This window comes from Phascolarctos cinereus, unplaced genomic scaffold (assembly GCF_003287225.1).
Source record: "Phascolarctos cinereus isolate Bilbo 61053 unplaced genomic scaffold, phaCin_HiC Scaffold_726;HRSCAF=1367, whole genome shotgun sequence".
Lineage (NCBI taxonomy): Eukaryota > Metazoa > Chordata > Mammalia > Diprotodontia > Phascolarctidae > Phascolarctos > Phascolarctos cinereus.
In genome coordinates this window covers 112,907,431-112,923,247 of record NW_027556098.1, presented here as the reverse complement: position 1 = coordinate 112,923,247, position 15,817 = coordinate 112,907,431, and the positions used below count along the sequence as shown (strand labels likewise).

Here is a 15,817-nt window from a genome sequence, read left to right as displayed (position 1 = left end):
GACTGCTCTTTGGATCTAGGTCATTCAATCAGTTCTGAATTCACCTAACTATACTATTATCCAGTCCAGATCTTAGGCTGTTTTCTGAAAAGACAGCTTGAAAGACTTTGCTACAATCTAGGTGAACTCTGTCTATGAAAACTACAAAATTCCCCTGATCTACCAGTCTAGCAATGCTGACAAAAATGGAAATGGAGTTAGTTTGGCATAATCTATTCTTGATGAGGTCATGATGCTTCTTGTTGTCCCTTCTTCCTTTTCTAGATTTTCAGTAAATAAGCTATTAGTACTTTCTAGAATTTTTCCAGGAATCAATATCAACGTCACTAACCTACAGTTGTCTACTTCCTTACCTTCTTGAAAATTGGGACATTTGTCTTCCTGTCACACGGAACTACTCTCTTTCTCTACATTTTTTTCAAAAGATCACTGATGATAGCTTAGCAATCACTTTCTTATACACGTTTTTCATACTCCTGTCTTTCTGGTGCCTTTGATCATGATGGCAATCCTGCCCAAAACATCCTATCTCCCTTGGACAATTCAAATCTTCATCCTTCAAGATCCGGTTCAGGTCCCAAATCTTAGTGAACTTTTTTCTTGATCTCTGTCTTAATAGTGATATTTTGATCTTTATTTATTTTGTGTTCATTATCTTAGTCACACATTTTTAGCATTTTAAGAGAAACTACTGATTTACATAAAATTATCTCAATCACAGTCTCTTGTCTTCTTATCATAGGTCATGTCTTTCCAAATATATTGCAAAATCCTTGGGGATAGCAACTTACTTCCTTTTACCCATTAGTACCTAGAATAATGTTAGGCACAAAGTATTCAATACGTATCTATTGATTAACTGATTCCTATAATCTACCTGTCACTAACACATTGTCACCTAGCACTATGTCTGGCATGTGTTGTTTGATTTCTACAATTAATTTACCTCACTTACTTAAACTTAAAATAATTTACTAGTATTGATGAAATAATCACAATATAATCAATAATCAGTGTTCTATTAGCAATCATTCAATGAGAATCAGATTTATGTAGTCAGTTATAGTGTAACCACATAACTAACATGCTGGGAAATTATACTTAAATATAAAAAAACACATTTGTAATTTATTTACTTATGTAAGTATTTTTAAAGCGCATAGACAACAATGAAGGCCTCACTCCTGTTGTCTTTTATATCTTTATATCTTATATACAATTCTCAACCCATCTTCCTTTCCCCCCTCAACACAAACACAGATGTAAAAATACCTACCTGTTCCTACAGGTCTTGTACTCAACTTTAAGAATTGGTTTACAAGATTCAGGTTTTCTTCCATCTCTCTGACTTTTTCCTAAAGAAAGAAAATAATTTTATTAAACATTAAAAATTCTGCTTACCAGTGAATAGAAAATAAGCAACTAAAGGTATATAATGAAAAGGTAATAATGTAGTTAAATATTTGATATAGAATCAGAGGATTTTGGATCTGAAAAGGAACTTAAAACATAACAGTAACTACCTACATAACAGGCTAAATATGTGTATAGCTTCTGAACCAACTAATTATTGGTTGACTTTAAAAAAAACTGTCTTAAGAATCAAACAAATCAGCTGTGTAGTACATCTAATCATGCTTTTCATCTAAGGGAAATTTTACTAGTTAGGGTATCTAATCAATTATAATATAATTATATATTATATATGTGTATGTGTGTGTGTGTGTGTGTGTGTGTATATATATATATATATATATATATATATATATATATATATATATATAATTATCAGGATAGCTAAGTGGTACAGTAGATTGAACACTGGGACTGGAGTCAGGAAGACCTCAAACATTTGCTAGCTGTGTGACCTTGGGTTCAGTCACTTAACTTCTGTTTGCCTCAGTTTCTTCATCTGTAAAATGGGGAAAGAACCTACCTCCCAAAGTTGTAGTGAGGATCAAATGAGATAATAATTGTAAAGTGCTTAGCATAGTGCCTGGAACATAATAAGCACTATATATAAATGTTAGCTATAACAGTTATTACTAATCTCACCTTTCAGGCTATATCATCTTAAGTGTCAAGGCAAAGATAGCAACTACAGAATTGGGAATTTTGACTATCCATAGGCATACCTGGAATCAAAATAAACTTTCCAAAGTAATTACATTATATAAAATATTGATATCATCAACTCCTTGAAAAATTTTGGTCTACAAAAGGAATCCAATTTTAAAGAATTTCATGGGACAACTAAGCCACTACCTTATACTGAATCTTCATTAAAATGTAAACCTATTTCTTAAAGTGAGCAGAAGGGGTATATTATACTGTTAGTTTAAACATAAACAAAAGTTTGATGCAATCTGTATTCGCAGAAAAGAACGGCTTCTTAGGGGTAAAAAGAAAATATGGAACGGGTTCCGTGACATGTAAGGAAATGTAATTCAAAACCATTGACAACATCAGAGGGGGAGTGATGTTGCTTTATTTGGATTTATTCCTTTTACCATAACTATATTTGAACGAAACATATGGTGGTCAGTCAAATTTGGAGCAAGTTTTCAAACTCTTGACTTCATTTATTTCTTAATAAGTCCCTTTACATAACCTTTGCTAATGTCTTAATCTTTCTCTCATCACAGTCTGGAGGTAATTCTGGGTCCTTTTCAAAGGCTATAACATTGGAGTGCAAACTCTGGCCAGCCCTAACGAGAAAGAATGGCATTAAATACAGGCCCAGCAGTGGACTGTGTTTACCATATGAGGATTAATTTAACTGAGTTTGTAAAGGATCATCACCAAAAAGCTGGTCAGTATGTGAATAATTTAACTAATTAACTTATCTATCTATCTATCTATCTATCTATCTATCTATCTATCCATCCATCCATCCATCCATCCATCCATCCATCCATCCATCCATCCATCCATCCATCCATCCATCCATCTATCTATCTATCTATCTATCTATCTATCTATCTATCTATCTATCTATCTATCTGTCTATCTATTTATATATCACCTAGGCAAAACAAGTTATTTGCATTGGTTTTGCACTGGTGGAGGGAATACCCACTGCAACTCTCTTTAGTTTCCATAAGATACGATCATTCATTGCAGGATCCATTTATTGGCAGTCCTCTGAAACCCTGCTTCCTACTGCTCTCCTCAAAGGGAAGGTGGCAATCCTTCCCTTTTCTTAGGGACTAGCTCTCTATTGTGATTCATAAAGAAAAACCACTCTGGAATATCTGTCTTGCCCAATAGTGTTTACAGCTTAGAATTACCTCTCTGGATCAGAATACCTCCATTTTCTTGCATGACAATTTCATAATAAGGATGACCCAACTTAGTTGAGCTTCATGCCAAGATTTCTATGGCCTCATTTTACCCTCTTCTACTTTCTGCTGTGTTGTTAAGGTGATGCTGCTGCTAATTTTCCACCACCCTACTCCATAACGTTTTACAAATTCTTAATGTTTCTCTTGGCTGTTATGTCTCTCTACTTAGCAAGGAGATTAAGAATCTGCTAGCTGAAGTAGTTTCTGGATGATCTGGACTTCTTCACTGAGGCCTTCATTTAAATTCCTCAAAAAATGACACTGTTTTACCTTTAATCCATTTCCCCATTCTTCAGCATCAACAATTTGTTAAAAAGATTCGGTTGGAAATATTATAACTGTTTACAGTGTCTTCTCATCTTCATTTTGCTGATCATTGGGTAAAAATCTCACTTTTAATGTAAAAACAATTAAATTAATGTTTATAGACACTCGCTCCTCTCCCCAACCGTATTATTCTTAGCAGCCTCTGATACCATTGATGTCAGTGACACAGTCAATGTAGGAGAAGAAGAGACTGAGGATCATTTTCCTTTTATTTCATCTGTTCCCAAGGTCAGATAGTCACTGAGTGGACAACTTGCTAGTGATGAGCTTCTCTGTACCTATCTAGGCTGGTCCTTGGACAGTAGGTAGTCTATTGCCAGGCTGCACTCAGAATACTAGAACCTGTCAGAGCTCACCCTCTGCTGACATTGCCTTTGAGAATCCAGGGACATTTCCTTACTAAGAAAACCACATCAGTACAGTCATTTTTACTACAAATGAAACTACAGGATAAAGAAATAGAAAGATGGCTAAATGGAAATTAAGCCCTAAGGCTCTGCTTACAGGAATGAATAAAGGAGTTGGTGAAATTGGTTTCATCATACAAAGACAAGAGACACCATAGACAGTTGGTCATTTTACTTTGCAGCATTCATCATGAACACAAACAAAAAGAGTGTCATAAAGATAGGCCAGCCTATAAGCACCAACAACTGTTATAGAGGATGGTGAAGGAAGGAATACAAATTGTGTAGAGCATGTCTACTATTCTACTTTGATATTTCCATGGATCTGGGATCTTACTGATGTGGATATGCTTTCCAAAAGTACAGATTACAAGTCATCTATGCTTCACTTATTCATATCCTTTCTTAACTCCTCCACAGGGAGTAACACTGAACACAGTGGATGCCTTTCTCTAGATATCTTGATGCTGCATGATACATACAGTAATGGTAAAAATGCACAGCATGCAGACTATCCCCTGGTCATCCTTCACTCTCACTCCATGACAGACCAGTATCCCTTTTTGGTCATCTATATGTCTCATATCCTTTATGCTGCTTTTCCTGTCCAGTTTTGTTGGTAATACTGTGCAGCCTACTCTACTCACATTTACTGTATATGAGGAGTCCACAACTTTAATAATTAGGAGACTATGGTATTCTTTAATTCACAGCCAAATAATATTAGTGGAAAACAACTGATGTGAAAATGGATGGCCTTTGTTTCATGAAAAAAGCTTGGGGTCATTTAAAGCACTGCATAATTTCTCAAATGCAACACAGTTATGATCTTCTTATTTGATTGTAGACTTGTTTCACTTTACTAATGAAACGTTTGTCCAAGACACGTGCACTAGCTCTATGAGTTGTCTTTCCAACTGCATATCACAGCCTAGACAACAGAATTCTTTGTGTAATTCAACCAATACCACTGTACATCATATTAAATATAAAATTGCAATATGATTCAGGAAGAGTGTGACTGACCATGTTGTTTTGTATAAGATTCAGAAAAATTCTTGCCAGAATCTTCATCACAAAAGTTCCTTCACTACATGAACCTCCTGGCCACTATGGCCATTGATTTTTTGCAATTCCTGCTTTACCTATCAAAATGTGGAAGAAAACAGAATAGTGAGGTGGCTGCCCTTGTTATATGTACCCAGGATTATAGGCCTCCACCTCACAATGTTCTTGGATGCAAATGCCATCAATCCATATCCTGTTCTGGTCAACTAAGGAGTTCTACTTGGAGATGGAAAATGTGGAACTAGAACTTCCTCCATCCTCCTTTGCTACACAGTTCAGGAGGGAAAAGATCATTGCCAATAAAGAAGGAGGAACACCCATTGCCACCACCACCCTAGTCCTGGATTCAGTCTTTCTCTGGGACTGTGGGACAGAGAGACACAGAAGAGTGAAATGTTTATCTCCTGATGCATCCTATTCAAAATAAGAGGGCTTCTTTACTACATAACCTTTCCATCTGTCATTATCGTTGCTGTTCCTGCCCCCGACTCTTTTCAGCTCTGAGGCTGCACTTGAGAGGCATCTTCATACCAGATTTCTAATTCGAACTTTGAGTTTAATTTGGCATGTAAACTTCTCCATTTTTAGTACTGCTGCTAGCCGATGACTACCAAATTCTTATTTCCTCCTCCCCTAATCTATATAATTGAATTATCATTCATCTGATGAACTAAATACTCCTTTCCCCTACTATGTTCCTCATCCCTAGTCTCATCTATATTCATCTCATGCTTATGTCTCCCCAATCAATGGCCTTCTTTGCCTTCTTCACCAAATTGTTCCCCCTGAAACATTCACTCTATGAAAGTCTCCTTCATCCTAGAGTCCTCTCTCGCATACTCATTCCATTTTGTTTTTGTGGAAATCTGGTTTTTCTGGATTAGACTTTATTACTTTTATTTTATTTTTTTAAATAATACTTTTCCCAATTACTTGTAAAAACAATTTTTAACATTCATTTTTAAAAAATTTTGAGTTCCAAATTCTCTCTCCCCTACCATCTCTTTAAGATGGTAAGCAATTTGATATAGATTATACAGGTGCAATTAGGCAAAACATATTTCCATACTAGTCATGTTGTGAAACAAAATACAGACCAAAAAAAACCAAATCCCAAAATAAAGAAAGCGAAAAAGGTATACTGCAATCTGTGTTCAGATTCCATCAGTTCTTTCTCTGGAGGTGGATAGTCTTTTTTTTTTTTATCATGAGTCCTTTGGAATTGTCTTGGATCATTGTATTGCTGAGAACAGCTAAGTCATTCACAGTTGGTCATCATACAATATGAAATATACTTCATTCCTAGCTACCCTCTTGTAAGTGTTAGCACCTTCTTCTTTCATGCCCTCTGACAAAATGGGCCAAGAAGAGCTGGTAGATCCCTTATTCTTTACTTCAGTCTTCAACATGCAGTCCTTTACCCTGCTGCCATCTCTCTTTCCTTTGAGATTCACTCCATCAAGCTATATCTCCCTGTTTAGATCCTTGCTGCTATCATCTACAAACTTTAAGTTCATTCTCCTTCCTTTTTCAATAAATTCAATACCTGCATCGGCCTTCTTCCTTTCCCCAACCCCTGCCCTCATGCTTGGTGATTTCAATATTCAAATCAATGACCTTTTGAACACTGGCCTCTCACTTCATCATTGTTCTTAATTACTGTAACCTATCCATCTCTACTCTATCAGCTAGCTACAGAAATGATCATACCGTATACCTTATATCATCAAAAGACATAAACCTACATCTTGTACTTGAAAATTCCTCTCACTTGTCATAATTTCCTAGCCTCTTATATTTCCTTTATTCCTTCATCTTTTTTAAGTTATGAAGAAAAATCATCAATAAACACAAATGGTAACATATAAAAAGAAGGGAAGAAAAAATTGTAAAAGAACCATGAGTCATTTACATACAGCTTCAAAAATATATATTGAATTTAATACAGATATACCAACATTACCTACTTGTATATATTACCTCGTGAATTTTGTTCTACTCTCTTCCATGTATTTTTAAATGTTTCACTGACATTCTTTTCCGCTTTTTCATCACTATCACTCTTTCCCCTTTCTCTCTTCTCTCTCAAATGAAAGCCCTACCTCATAACAAATAAGTTTAGTCAAGCCTAACAAATTTATATTATGTTGGCTGTGTCGGAAAATTTATATCTCATTCTGTACATACAGTCCATCATACTTAAATGAAGAGGTGGAAAGAATTCTTCCTCACCTGGAGTCATGATTGGTCATTGCACTGATTGGAGTTCTTAAGTCTTTGTTTGCATTTAAGACACTGTGGTCACTGTATAAAGCAGTTGTCCTGGCTCTGCTCACTTTACTCTGAATCAGTTTTTACAAGTCTGTCTCAGATTTGTTGAATTCTCTGAATCCAACCCTTTCATGATTTGTTATGGGACTGTAACATTTTATTACATTCATACACCATAATTTGTTCAAGCGACTTCCCAGTTGATTAGCACCCCCTTAGTTTCCTATTCTCTGACCTACATGTAGAAAAATATTGATAGCAGATTTTTGTAGCAACAAATAATTGGAAATTGAGGGATCATTTATTATTTGGGGAATGACTAAAGAAGTTATGGTGTAAGAATGTGGTGGAATACTATTGTACTATAAGAAATGTTGAAGGAGATGTTTCAGGTATGAACTAATGCAGAGTGATGTAAGCAGAACATGAAAATTTTTTTACAATAACAACAATATGATAAGAAGAAACAATTTGAAAGAATTATGAACTTTCATCACCATGATGACCACATGCTACGCACCTCCTGACAGAGAGGTGATGGATTCAGAGTATAGACTGAGACTTAAAAAAATATGGCCTATGCAGCAATTTGTTTTATTTGACTATACATGTTTGGAACCAGGATCTTTTTTTCTTTCTTTCTTAGTGAGGGAGAGAGGAAGGAGGTGGCAAGAAGAGAATGTAGATTTTCATTGACCAAAAAAGATTTTTTAAAAATTTCTGCGATGCAATCCTCGTTAAAAAAAAAAAACACAGGAAAAAATACATTATGGCTTCCAATTCACCTGCTCTCTGCCATTCTTTTTCACTGATATCACTCCTCATCACGCCTATCATGCTCATCACTCCTACTCCAGAACTCACATTGAGGGATGTCTTCATGTAGCTGCTTTTGATATCCTTCTTGTATCTTCACTCAGACCTTCTGCTAAAGGTTCTGTAAGACTATAAGCTCCCTGACAAGAGACATTTAGATGTAACAGAGGAGGGATGAACAGCAACCAGGTTCCATCAACCATTTCCTAGGCATCCATTACTGCTGTTGGATCCTTATTTCCACTCCATATCCTAGGCTATAGATTTTGTTATAGTGACTCCAGAGCTAGTCAAGAGAAATTTAAAGTAAAGTAGATGTTCACCAGCATCTCTAAAGCAGTTGCTCTGTGCCAATAATTCAGAGCCCTCCAATGCTTAAAATGGGTGAGTTTATAAGTTAAGATTCAATAGGGGAAAAATATATTAGCAAAAAGACCAAAGAAATGAGAAAGCAAAGGAAGATTTATAATATAATGAAGAAGTACTATAGGTTAAAAGAATCCCAGGATAAAACTCCAGAAGAGAATAATTCTACAATAACTCTAAGTAGAAGCTCATAAAAGAGAAATAATTAACCATAAGAATAGCAAGACTGGATGTAATGCCTAATAAAAATCAGACAACGAGCATTTATTAAGCATTTACGCTGTCACGAGCACTGGGGATACAAAGAAAAAGCAAACATAGTCCCCACTTCTGAAGAAGCTTGCATTCAAATGGGGAATGTTTTTTTTCTCTCTCTTTCTCCACATATTTATATGTATGTATATGTATACATTATGTGTATATATTACATATAGACATACACATGAATACATACATGTATACTACATATTATGCATATCAGTTCATATAAGATAAATACAGAGAAGATGGAAAGTAGCTTTAGAAGAAATGGCAGTTACAGCTGGGGGATGAAGAGGCAATAAAAGCTTCCAGTAAAATGTGACAGGAGCCAAATCTACAAGGTATACTCTTCTAAGAGGTAGAGGTTGGGAGGAAGAGGATTCCAAGTGTGTGTGTGTATGTGGGGGGGGGATGTCATCAAACGTAAAGGCATGGAGATGGGAGATGGGGTGTCATGGATGAGGAACAACAAATAGACCATTGTGGCTTTGTGTGGAGGGGACTGATACCTTAAAAGAAAGGAAAGACTGAAAGGGGTTATTTGTGACGAACTCTAAATACCAAGTAAAGGAGTTTATATTTGATCCTAGAAATAATGGGAAGCCACTGGAGTGTGTTAAGTGGGGTGGGATGGAGGGGACATGACCAGACCTATAGTTAAGTAAATAACTTTATCAGCTATGTGGAGGATGAGCTGGCAAGGGGAAGAGACTTGAGGGAGGCCATATACTTAGAAGGGTATTGTAATAAGATACACAAGAGGTGATGAAGGCCTAAATGAAGTTAGTAGCTGTGAGAATAGAGAGAAGGGGGCATATGAGAGATATGTTATAGAAAAATAAATCCTAACATTTTTGTAGTTGATTAGATATGAGGTAATTGAGAGAGAGAAAAGATGACACCAAGGTTGTTTATGCTTAGCATCTAGTGTTCCAGCACTGAGGATATCAAACTTCCTAAAGCCATGTGTTTGTGATGATATACATACATACAATAAATATGTACTAGATAACTCTGCACATGAGTTATGATGAAAACAACATCTATTAGGGTCCTTGCCATGCAAGCTGTGTTTGTTTTTCCCTATAAAGCAGAGAAGCCACTTTCAAGATTTTACTGATTCAGAAGCTAGATCCTGAGAGGTTGATGCAGCTTGGGCATAAAAAGCCCAGTCCATGAGGGGATGGGGCCCTTCAGACTTGACTCATGGCTGGCACACTCTTTCTATCATACACATTTCTGCTTGGAGAGGAAAGGACCTGTTTACCTGAATCAGGTTGTATCTTTGATAAATATCCTTCCTGGGCTATTGTTAGGTTAAATTTTTTGTTGGCTGAATGTTATATGGTCTATAATAGTTTCATCTCCTTCCAATCCTGAGCCTGAACCTGAGCCACCAAATTGGATTGAGTCAGGCCCGAGTTAGAAGACACAGATGAAACAGTGGTCAAAAACACAGAGAAACGACATGGCTAAACACTCTCAGAAACGTGCACAAAAGCAATTTAGCAAAGACAATTGTTTATTTATTGAAATGGATTAATGAGTGGTTTCATATATCACTAAGATGACAAAGCAACCATTTTATGAAACATCACTATATCTCATAAATGAGTACGTGTGTGTGTATGTTTATGTGTGTGTATATATATCTCCATGTGATGGAGGAAAAGGAATGAATTGTCCAATACATGCTCAGAATGTCACAATTCTGCTGTTGAAACTTTGGGGAAAAAAGTCAAGGTCGACAAAAGGATACTTGTTTAGAGTAAATGGAATAATGATCGCCAATAACACAGAGAAGACAAAGCTGTTCAATTTTTGTCAGAATTATTCCAAAAACACTTATTAAGCACTTATGACACATCAGGTACCAGGGACACAAAGAAAAGTAAAAGCAGTCATTTGGCCTTCAAGGGGCTCAGATTCTAATGTGAACGACAACATGTGAATAATTAGGTACATGTAAGAAAAATACAAAGCAGGTGAAGGTAATCTGTAAGGGGAAGGCATTAGCAGCTGGGGGACTGGGAATGTCTCCTTTAGAAGATAAGGTTTGAGCTGAGACTTAAGGAAATCCAGGAACTACCCTCTCTCCTCCCAAATTATCTTGTATCTATTTTGTGTATATTTATATATAAAACCATTCCCTTTGTGTGTGTGGGGGGGGGGAGGCATCTTCTCTATATCTAGACTGGCCTACTTACCCCTACCTTCTCTCACACCTGCAGGTCTGTGTTCTCAGAGATGGATTACCTTTATGTGGCTACAATCCAAACTCTCAGGATCCTAAGGGTAATTCTGGTTGTGCATATCTGTGTGTTTGGGTGGAGAGGATGCAATCATGCTATCTACTAATGTAGTTCTGAGGTCCACTGGTGTACTTTTCATTAATATAAGTTATCATTAACTCTTATGCAGACAGCATTTAACAATGTGGCAAATGCAGGAATAATTATACCATCATAGTTACTCAATATCAATCCAATGTAGTAATAATACAAAAAAACCATAATACATACATAAACCTGGGTCATAATAGTTTCCATAGGGGAGAGTATGCACACACTTGGAGAAATCTAGCAGGGAAGCATGCTTTGATATACTTGATTACTTGAGGAAAAATCTGTACCATACAAAGTTGTTTTCCCACTATTCTCCTGCTCATCACTGCTCTTCTGCTGGGCAGATCTACTCTTCTGCTCTCAAACTGATGAAACAGTGACAAGCTCTTTTAACTCACAATCACTCTTAAGAGGGCACTGAGAGAATATTTGGCTATTATAGTGACAAGCAGTTCCCTTACATCAGAGAACTGAATAACTCCTCTGATTTGCTTTTTTTGGGTAAAGTAAACAAGCCAAGCCAACTTCTCAAAAGGATTCTTTGTTCAAACAGATACAAGTTTCTTCTTATAGCCAAGCCTATCTTTCATCCTTTTCCTCCCTCTCAGGCGAGTGGAGGTAACAACAATGATATAAATAATAGCCAGAGTTTACATAATGCTTTAGCTTTTACAAAGCACTTTACATATATATGTGTGTGTGTGTGTGTGTGTGTGTATGTGTACACACATACACATGCATACACACATATGTGTATATATCTGTGTATGTGTATATGTGTGTGTATATATATGTATATGTATATGTATATATCTATATCTATCTCTTATCTATCTATCTATCTATCTATCTATCTATCTATCTATCTATCTATCCTCGCAACAACCCTGTGAAATGGGTGCTATCATCCCTGGTTCACAGATGAATACAATGAGACTGAGAGAGGATATGTGACTTCTACAAGGTCATACCACTAACAAGCATCTGAGGCAGAATTTGAACTCAGGCCTTTTCTGCCTCTAAGTTCAGCATTTTCTTCTGGCCACCTACAAGTCACAGAGAATTCATCTCTCTTCCAATCAGTTGGCTTTGCTTGGCTGATACAGACCTTGGCATCTTCACTCTAGGCTCCTCCTGGCTCTTTAACTCCTATAGTCTCCTTAAGTCCTCTCCTCTGGGCAGCTTGTAAAGGATCAAGTCAAAGCCTCTGGGCAATGAGTGACTAGTTTCTTTTTGAGGTAAAACTCCTGAAATCCACTTTTTTGCCAATTCAGTTATGAAACCAATAGTCCTTATTTAATCTTCATAGAGTCTCCAAACTGTTACCTGATTTACTGCCATATTGTAACTTTAAAATCTCAAATGCTGAAAAAGTCATATGCAGATGACCTGAAGAGCCACAGGGGCCTGTAGCCTTGGTCATTTCTTCACCTGCAAAAGGGAAATCCGTTCATCTGAAATGCTCTTCCGAATAAGTCTTTCTCCTCACATTTTAATCAGCAAACTATATCCCCTATGTATTTTGTCATCATTTTGTGCACACAAGTTCCTTTGCTTCTTCTTTCAGGAAGCACATATGTTCATATACAAAATAAAGATTACTTCATGTTATTCATATGCTGATTCCATTCATTATTCTTTACATAAAAGTTCATTTTCTGTCCTCTCCAAGAACCAAACTGCTCCCACATGAATAGGGCATTTGCTCTGTATACACATGTTGCCTAGCCCAGTTAATTAAATTTCATTGAAGGCAGAAACTGTTCTACATTTCTTTTCTTTTCTTTTCTTTTCTTTTTTTAATATAAATTTATTTATTTTTAGCTTTCAACATTCACTCCCACAAGTTTTTGAATTCCAAATTTAAACCCCATCTCCCCCCTCCTCCTACCCCAAGATGGCATGCATTCTGAATATCCCTTCCCCTAGTCTGTCCTCTCTTCTCTCTCCCCTTCTCTTATTCCCCTCCCCTTCTATTTTCCTGTAGGGCAGGATAGACTTCTGTACCCCATTTCCTGTATTTCTTATTTCCCAGTAGCATGTGAAAACATTTTTTTTAAACATGCGTTTTTAAAACTTTAGGTTTCAAATTTTCTCTCTTCCTCCCTTCCCACTCACCCTCACTGAAAAGGCAAGCAACTCAATATAGGTTGTACATGTGCAGTTATGCAAAACACTTCCTTAGTAGACATGTTGTGAAAAACTAACTCTATTTCCCTTAATCCTATCCTGCCTCCCATTTATTCTTTCTTTCTTTTGACCCTGTCCCTCCTCAGAAGTATTTACTTCTGATTACCCCTTTCCCAATCTGCCCTCCTCTCTATCATCCCCCTGCTCTCTTGTCCCCTTCTCCCCCTATTTTCCTGTAGGGTAAGACAGATTTCCATACCCAATTGAATGTGTATGTTATTCCCTCCTTAAGCCAAATCCTATGAGAATAAGATTCACTCATTCCCTCTCACCTTCCCGTTTCCCCTCCACTGTAAGAGACTTTTCTTTTCTGTTTTTTTTGTGATAATTTACCCCATTCTACCTCTCCCTTTCTTCTTCTCCGAGTATAATCCTCTCTCATCCCTTAATTTTATTCTCCAGATATGACCCCTTAATCTTCAACTCACCCTGTGCCCTCTATCTATCTATCTACATATACATACATATAATTTTTTTCCTCCAACTACCCTAATACTGACAAAGGTCTCATGAGTTATAAATATCATCTTTCCATGCAGGAATGTAAACAGTTCAATCTTAATAAGTCTCTTATGATTTCTCTTTCCTGTTTACCTCTTCATGTTCCACTTGAGTCCTGTATTTGAAAGTCAAATTTTCTATTCAGCTCTGGTCTTTTCATCAAGAATGCTTGAAAGTCCTCTATTTCACTGAATGACCATTTTTTCCCCTGAAGGATTATACTCAGTTTTGCTGGGTAGGTGATTCTTGGTTGTAATCCTATCTCCTTTGCCCTCCGGAATATTATATTCCATGCCCTGTGGTCCTTTAATGTAGAAGCTGCTAAATCTTGTGTTATCCTGATTGTGTTTCCACAGTACTTGAATTGTTTCCTTCTGGCAGCTTGTAATATTTTCTCCTTGACCTGGGAACTCTGGAATTTGGCTACAATATTCCTAGGAGTTTTCCTTTGGGATCTCTTTCAGGAGGAGATCTGTGGATTCTTTCAATTTCTATTTTGCCCTCTGGTTCTAATATATCAGGGCAGTTTTCCTTGATAATTTCTTGAAAGATGATGTCTAGGCTCTTTTTTTGATCATGGCTTTCAGATAGTCCAATAATTTTTAAATTCCTCTCCTGGATCTATTTTCCAGGTCAGTTGTTTTTCCAATGAGATATTTCACATTGTTTTCTAATTTTTCATTCTTTTGGATTTGTTTACACTGTGTCTTGATTTCTCATAAAGTCACTATCTTCCAATTGCTCTATTCTAATTTTTAAGGAAGTATTTTCTTCAGTAATCTTTTGGACTTCCTTTTCCATTTGGCCAATTTTTCTTTTTAGGGCATTTTCTCCTCATTGGCTTTTTGGACCTCTTTTGCCATTTGGGTTAGGCTATTTTTTAAGGTGTTATTTTCTTCAGTATTTTTTGGGTCTCCTTTAGCAAGCTGTTGACTTGTTTTTCGTGATTTTCTTGCATCACTCTCAGTTTTTCCTCTACTTCCCTTACTTGCTTCTCAAAATCCCTTTTGAGCTCTTCCAAGGCCTGGGACTGATTCATACATTCCTTGGAGGCTTTGGATGTAGGAGCTTTGACTTTGTTGTCTTCTTCTGGTTGTATATTTTGATCTTCTTTTTCACCAAAGTAAGATTCTATGGTCTGACTCTTTTTGTGCTGCTTGCTCATGATCCCAGTCAATTACTTGAGTTTTAAACTCTTTGTTAAGGTAAGAGTCTGCTTCCAATGTGGAGAATGTATTGTCCCAAGCTTCAGGGGTTTGTATAGCTGTTTTCAGAGATACTTGTAGTGGCCTGTAAATTTTCAGTTCTTCCAAGGTGCTATGATAAGGGGCCAGGTGTTTACTGCTTTCCTGGCCTGTGACCACAAGTATTCCTTTCTGTCCTGTAACTCTGAGGAAGGGTTTCTCTCCACAGCCAGTCCAAGCTCTACCACGCCAGCGTTCCTCCTCACCCCAGCACCGTGGCCCAGAACTGTGACCCAGATCCAAACAGGGGCAAAGCAAGAGATTCCTGCCTCAGTACCAGCAAAGTGATCCCTGCAGTCCCTCTCTGATCAGCCACTGGATTCCTCCTCAGTTTGCGGGCTGGAAGCTTGGGAAGCAGCTGCTCCCCCCCTCCCCCCGGGGCCACGCTCTTGGGGAATGGAGCTGAAACCCAACCTTCCTGTCTCAGCACTGACAGAAACAGACTTTTCCCACTGACCTTCTAAGTTGTCTTTGGCATTGGTGGATTGAGGAGTCTGGAAACTGCCACAGCTGCCCGCGATTCAGTCCTCTGAGGCCTGCTCCATGTTCACTGCGGCCTGCGCCGCACTGCACTCCAGCCCAGCCTGGCGTCATACACCTTTCTGAACAATCATCCAGGTTGTCTTGGGCTGGAAATTTGTTTCACTCTGTCTTTTGTGGGTTCTGCTGCTTCAGAA

General features: G+C 37.3%; 1 protein-coding gene across 4 annotated transcripts in view; it reads right to left on the bottom strand.

Moving 5' to 3' along the window:
• The window catches only part of STXBP5L (syntaxin binding protein 5L), a 402,790-nt gene that overhangs the window by 165,274 nt on the left and 221,699 nt on the right, over positions 1–15,817 (bottom strand). For all 4 annotated transcript variants that reach the window (XM_020985897.2, XM_020985899.2, XM_078146723.1 and 1 more), the window contains exon 10: positions 1,277–1,355. In XM_020985897.2, coding sequence (XP_020841556.1) covers positions 1,277–1,355 — 79 coding nt within the window. The remainder of the gene's footprint in view (positions 1–1,276; positions 1,356–15,817) is intronic.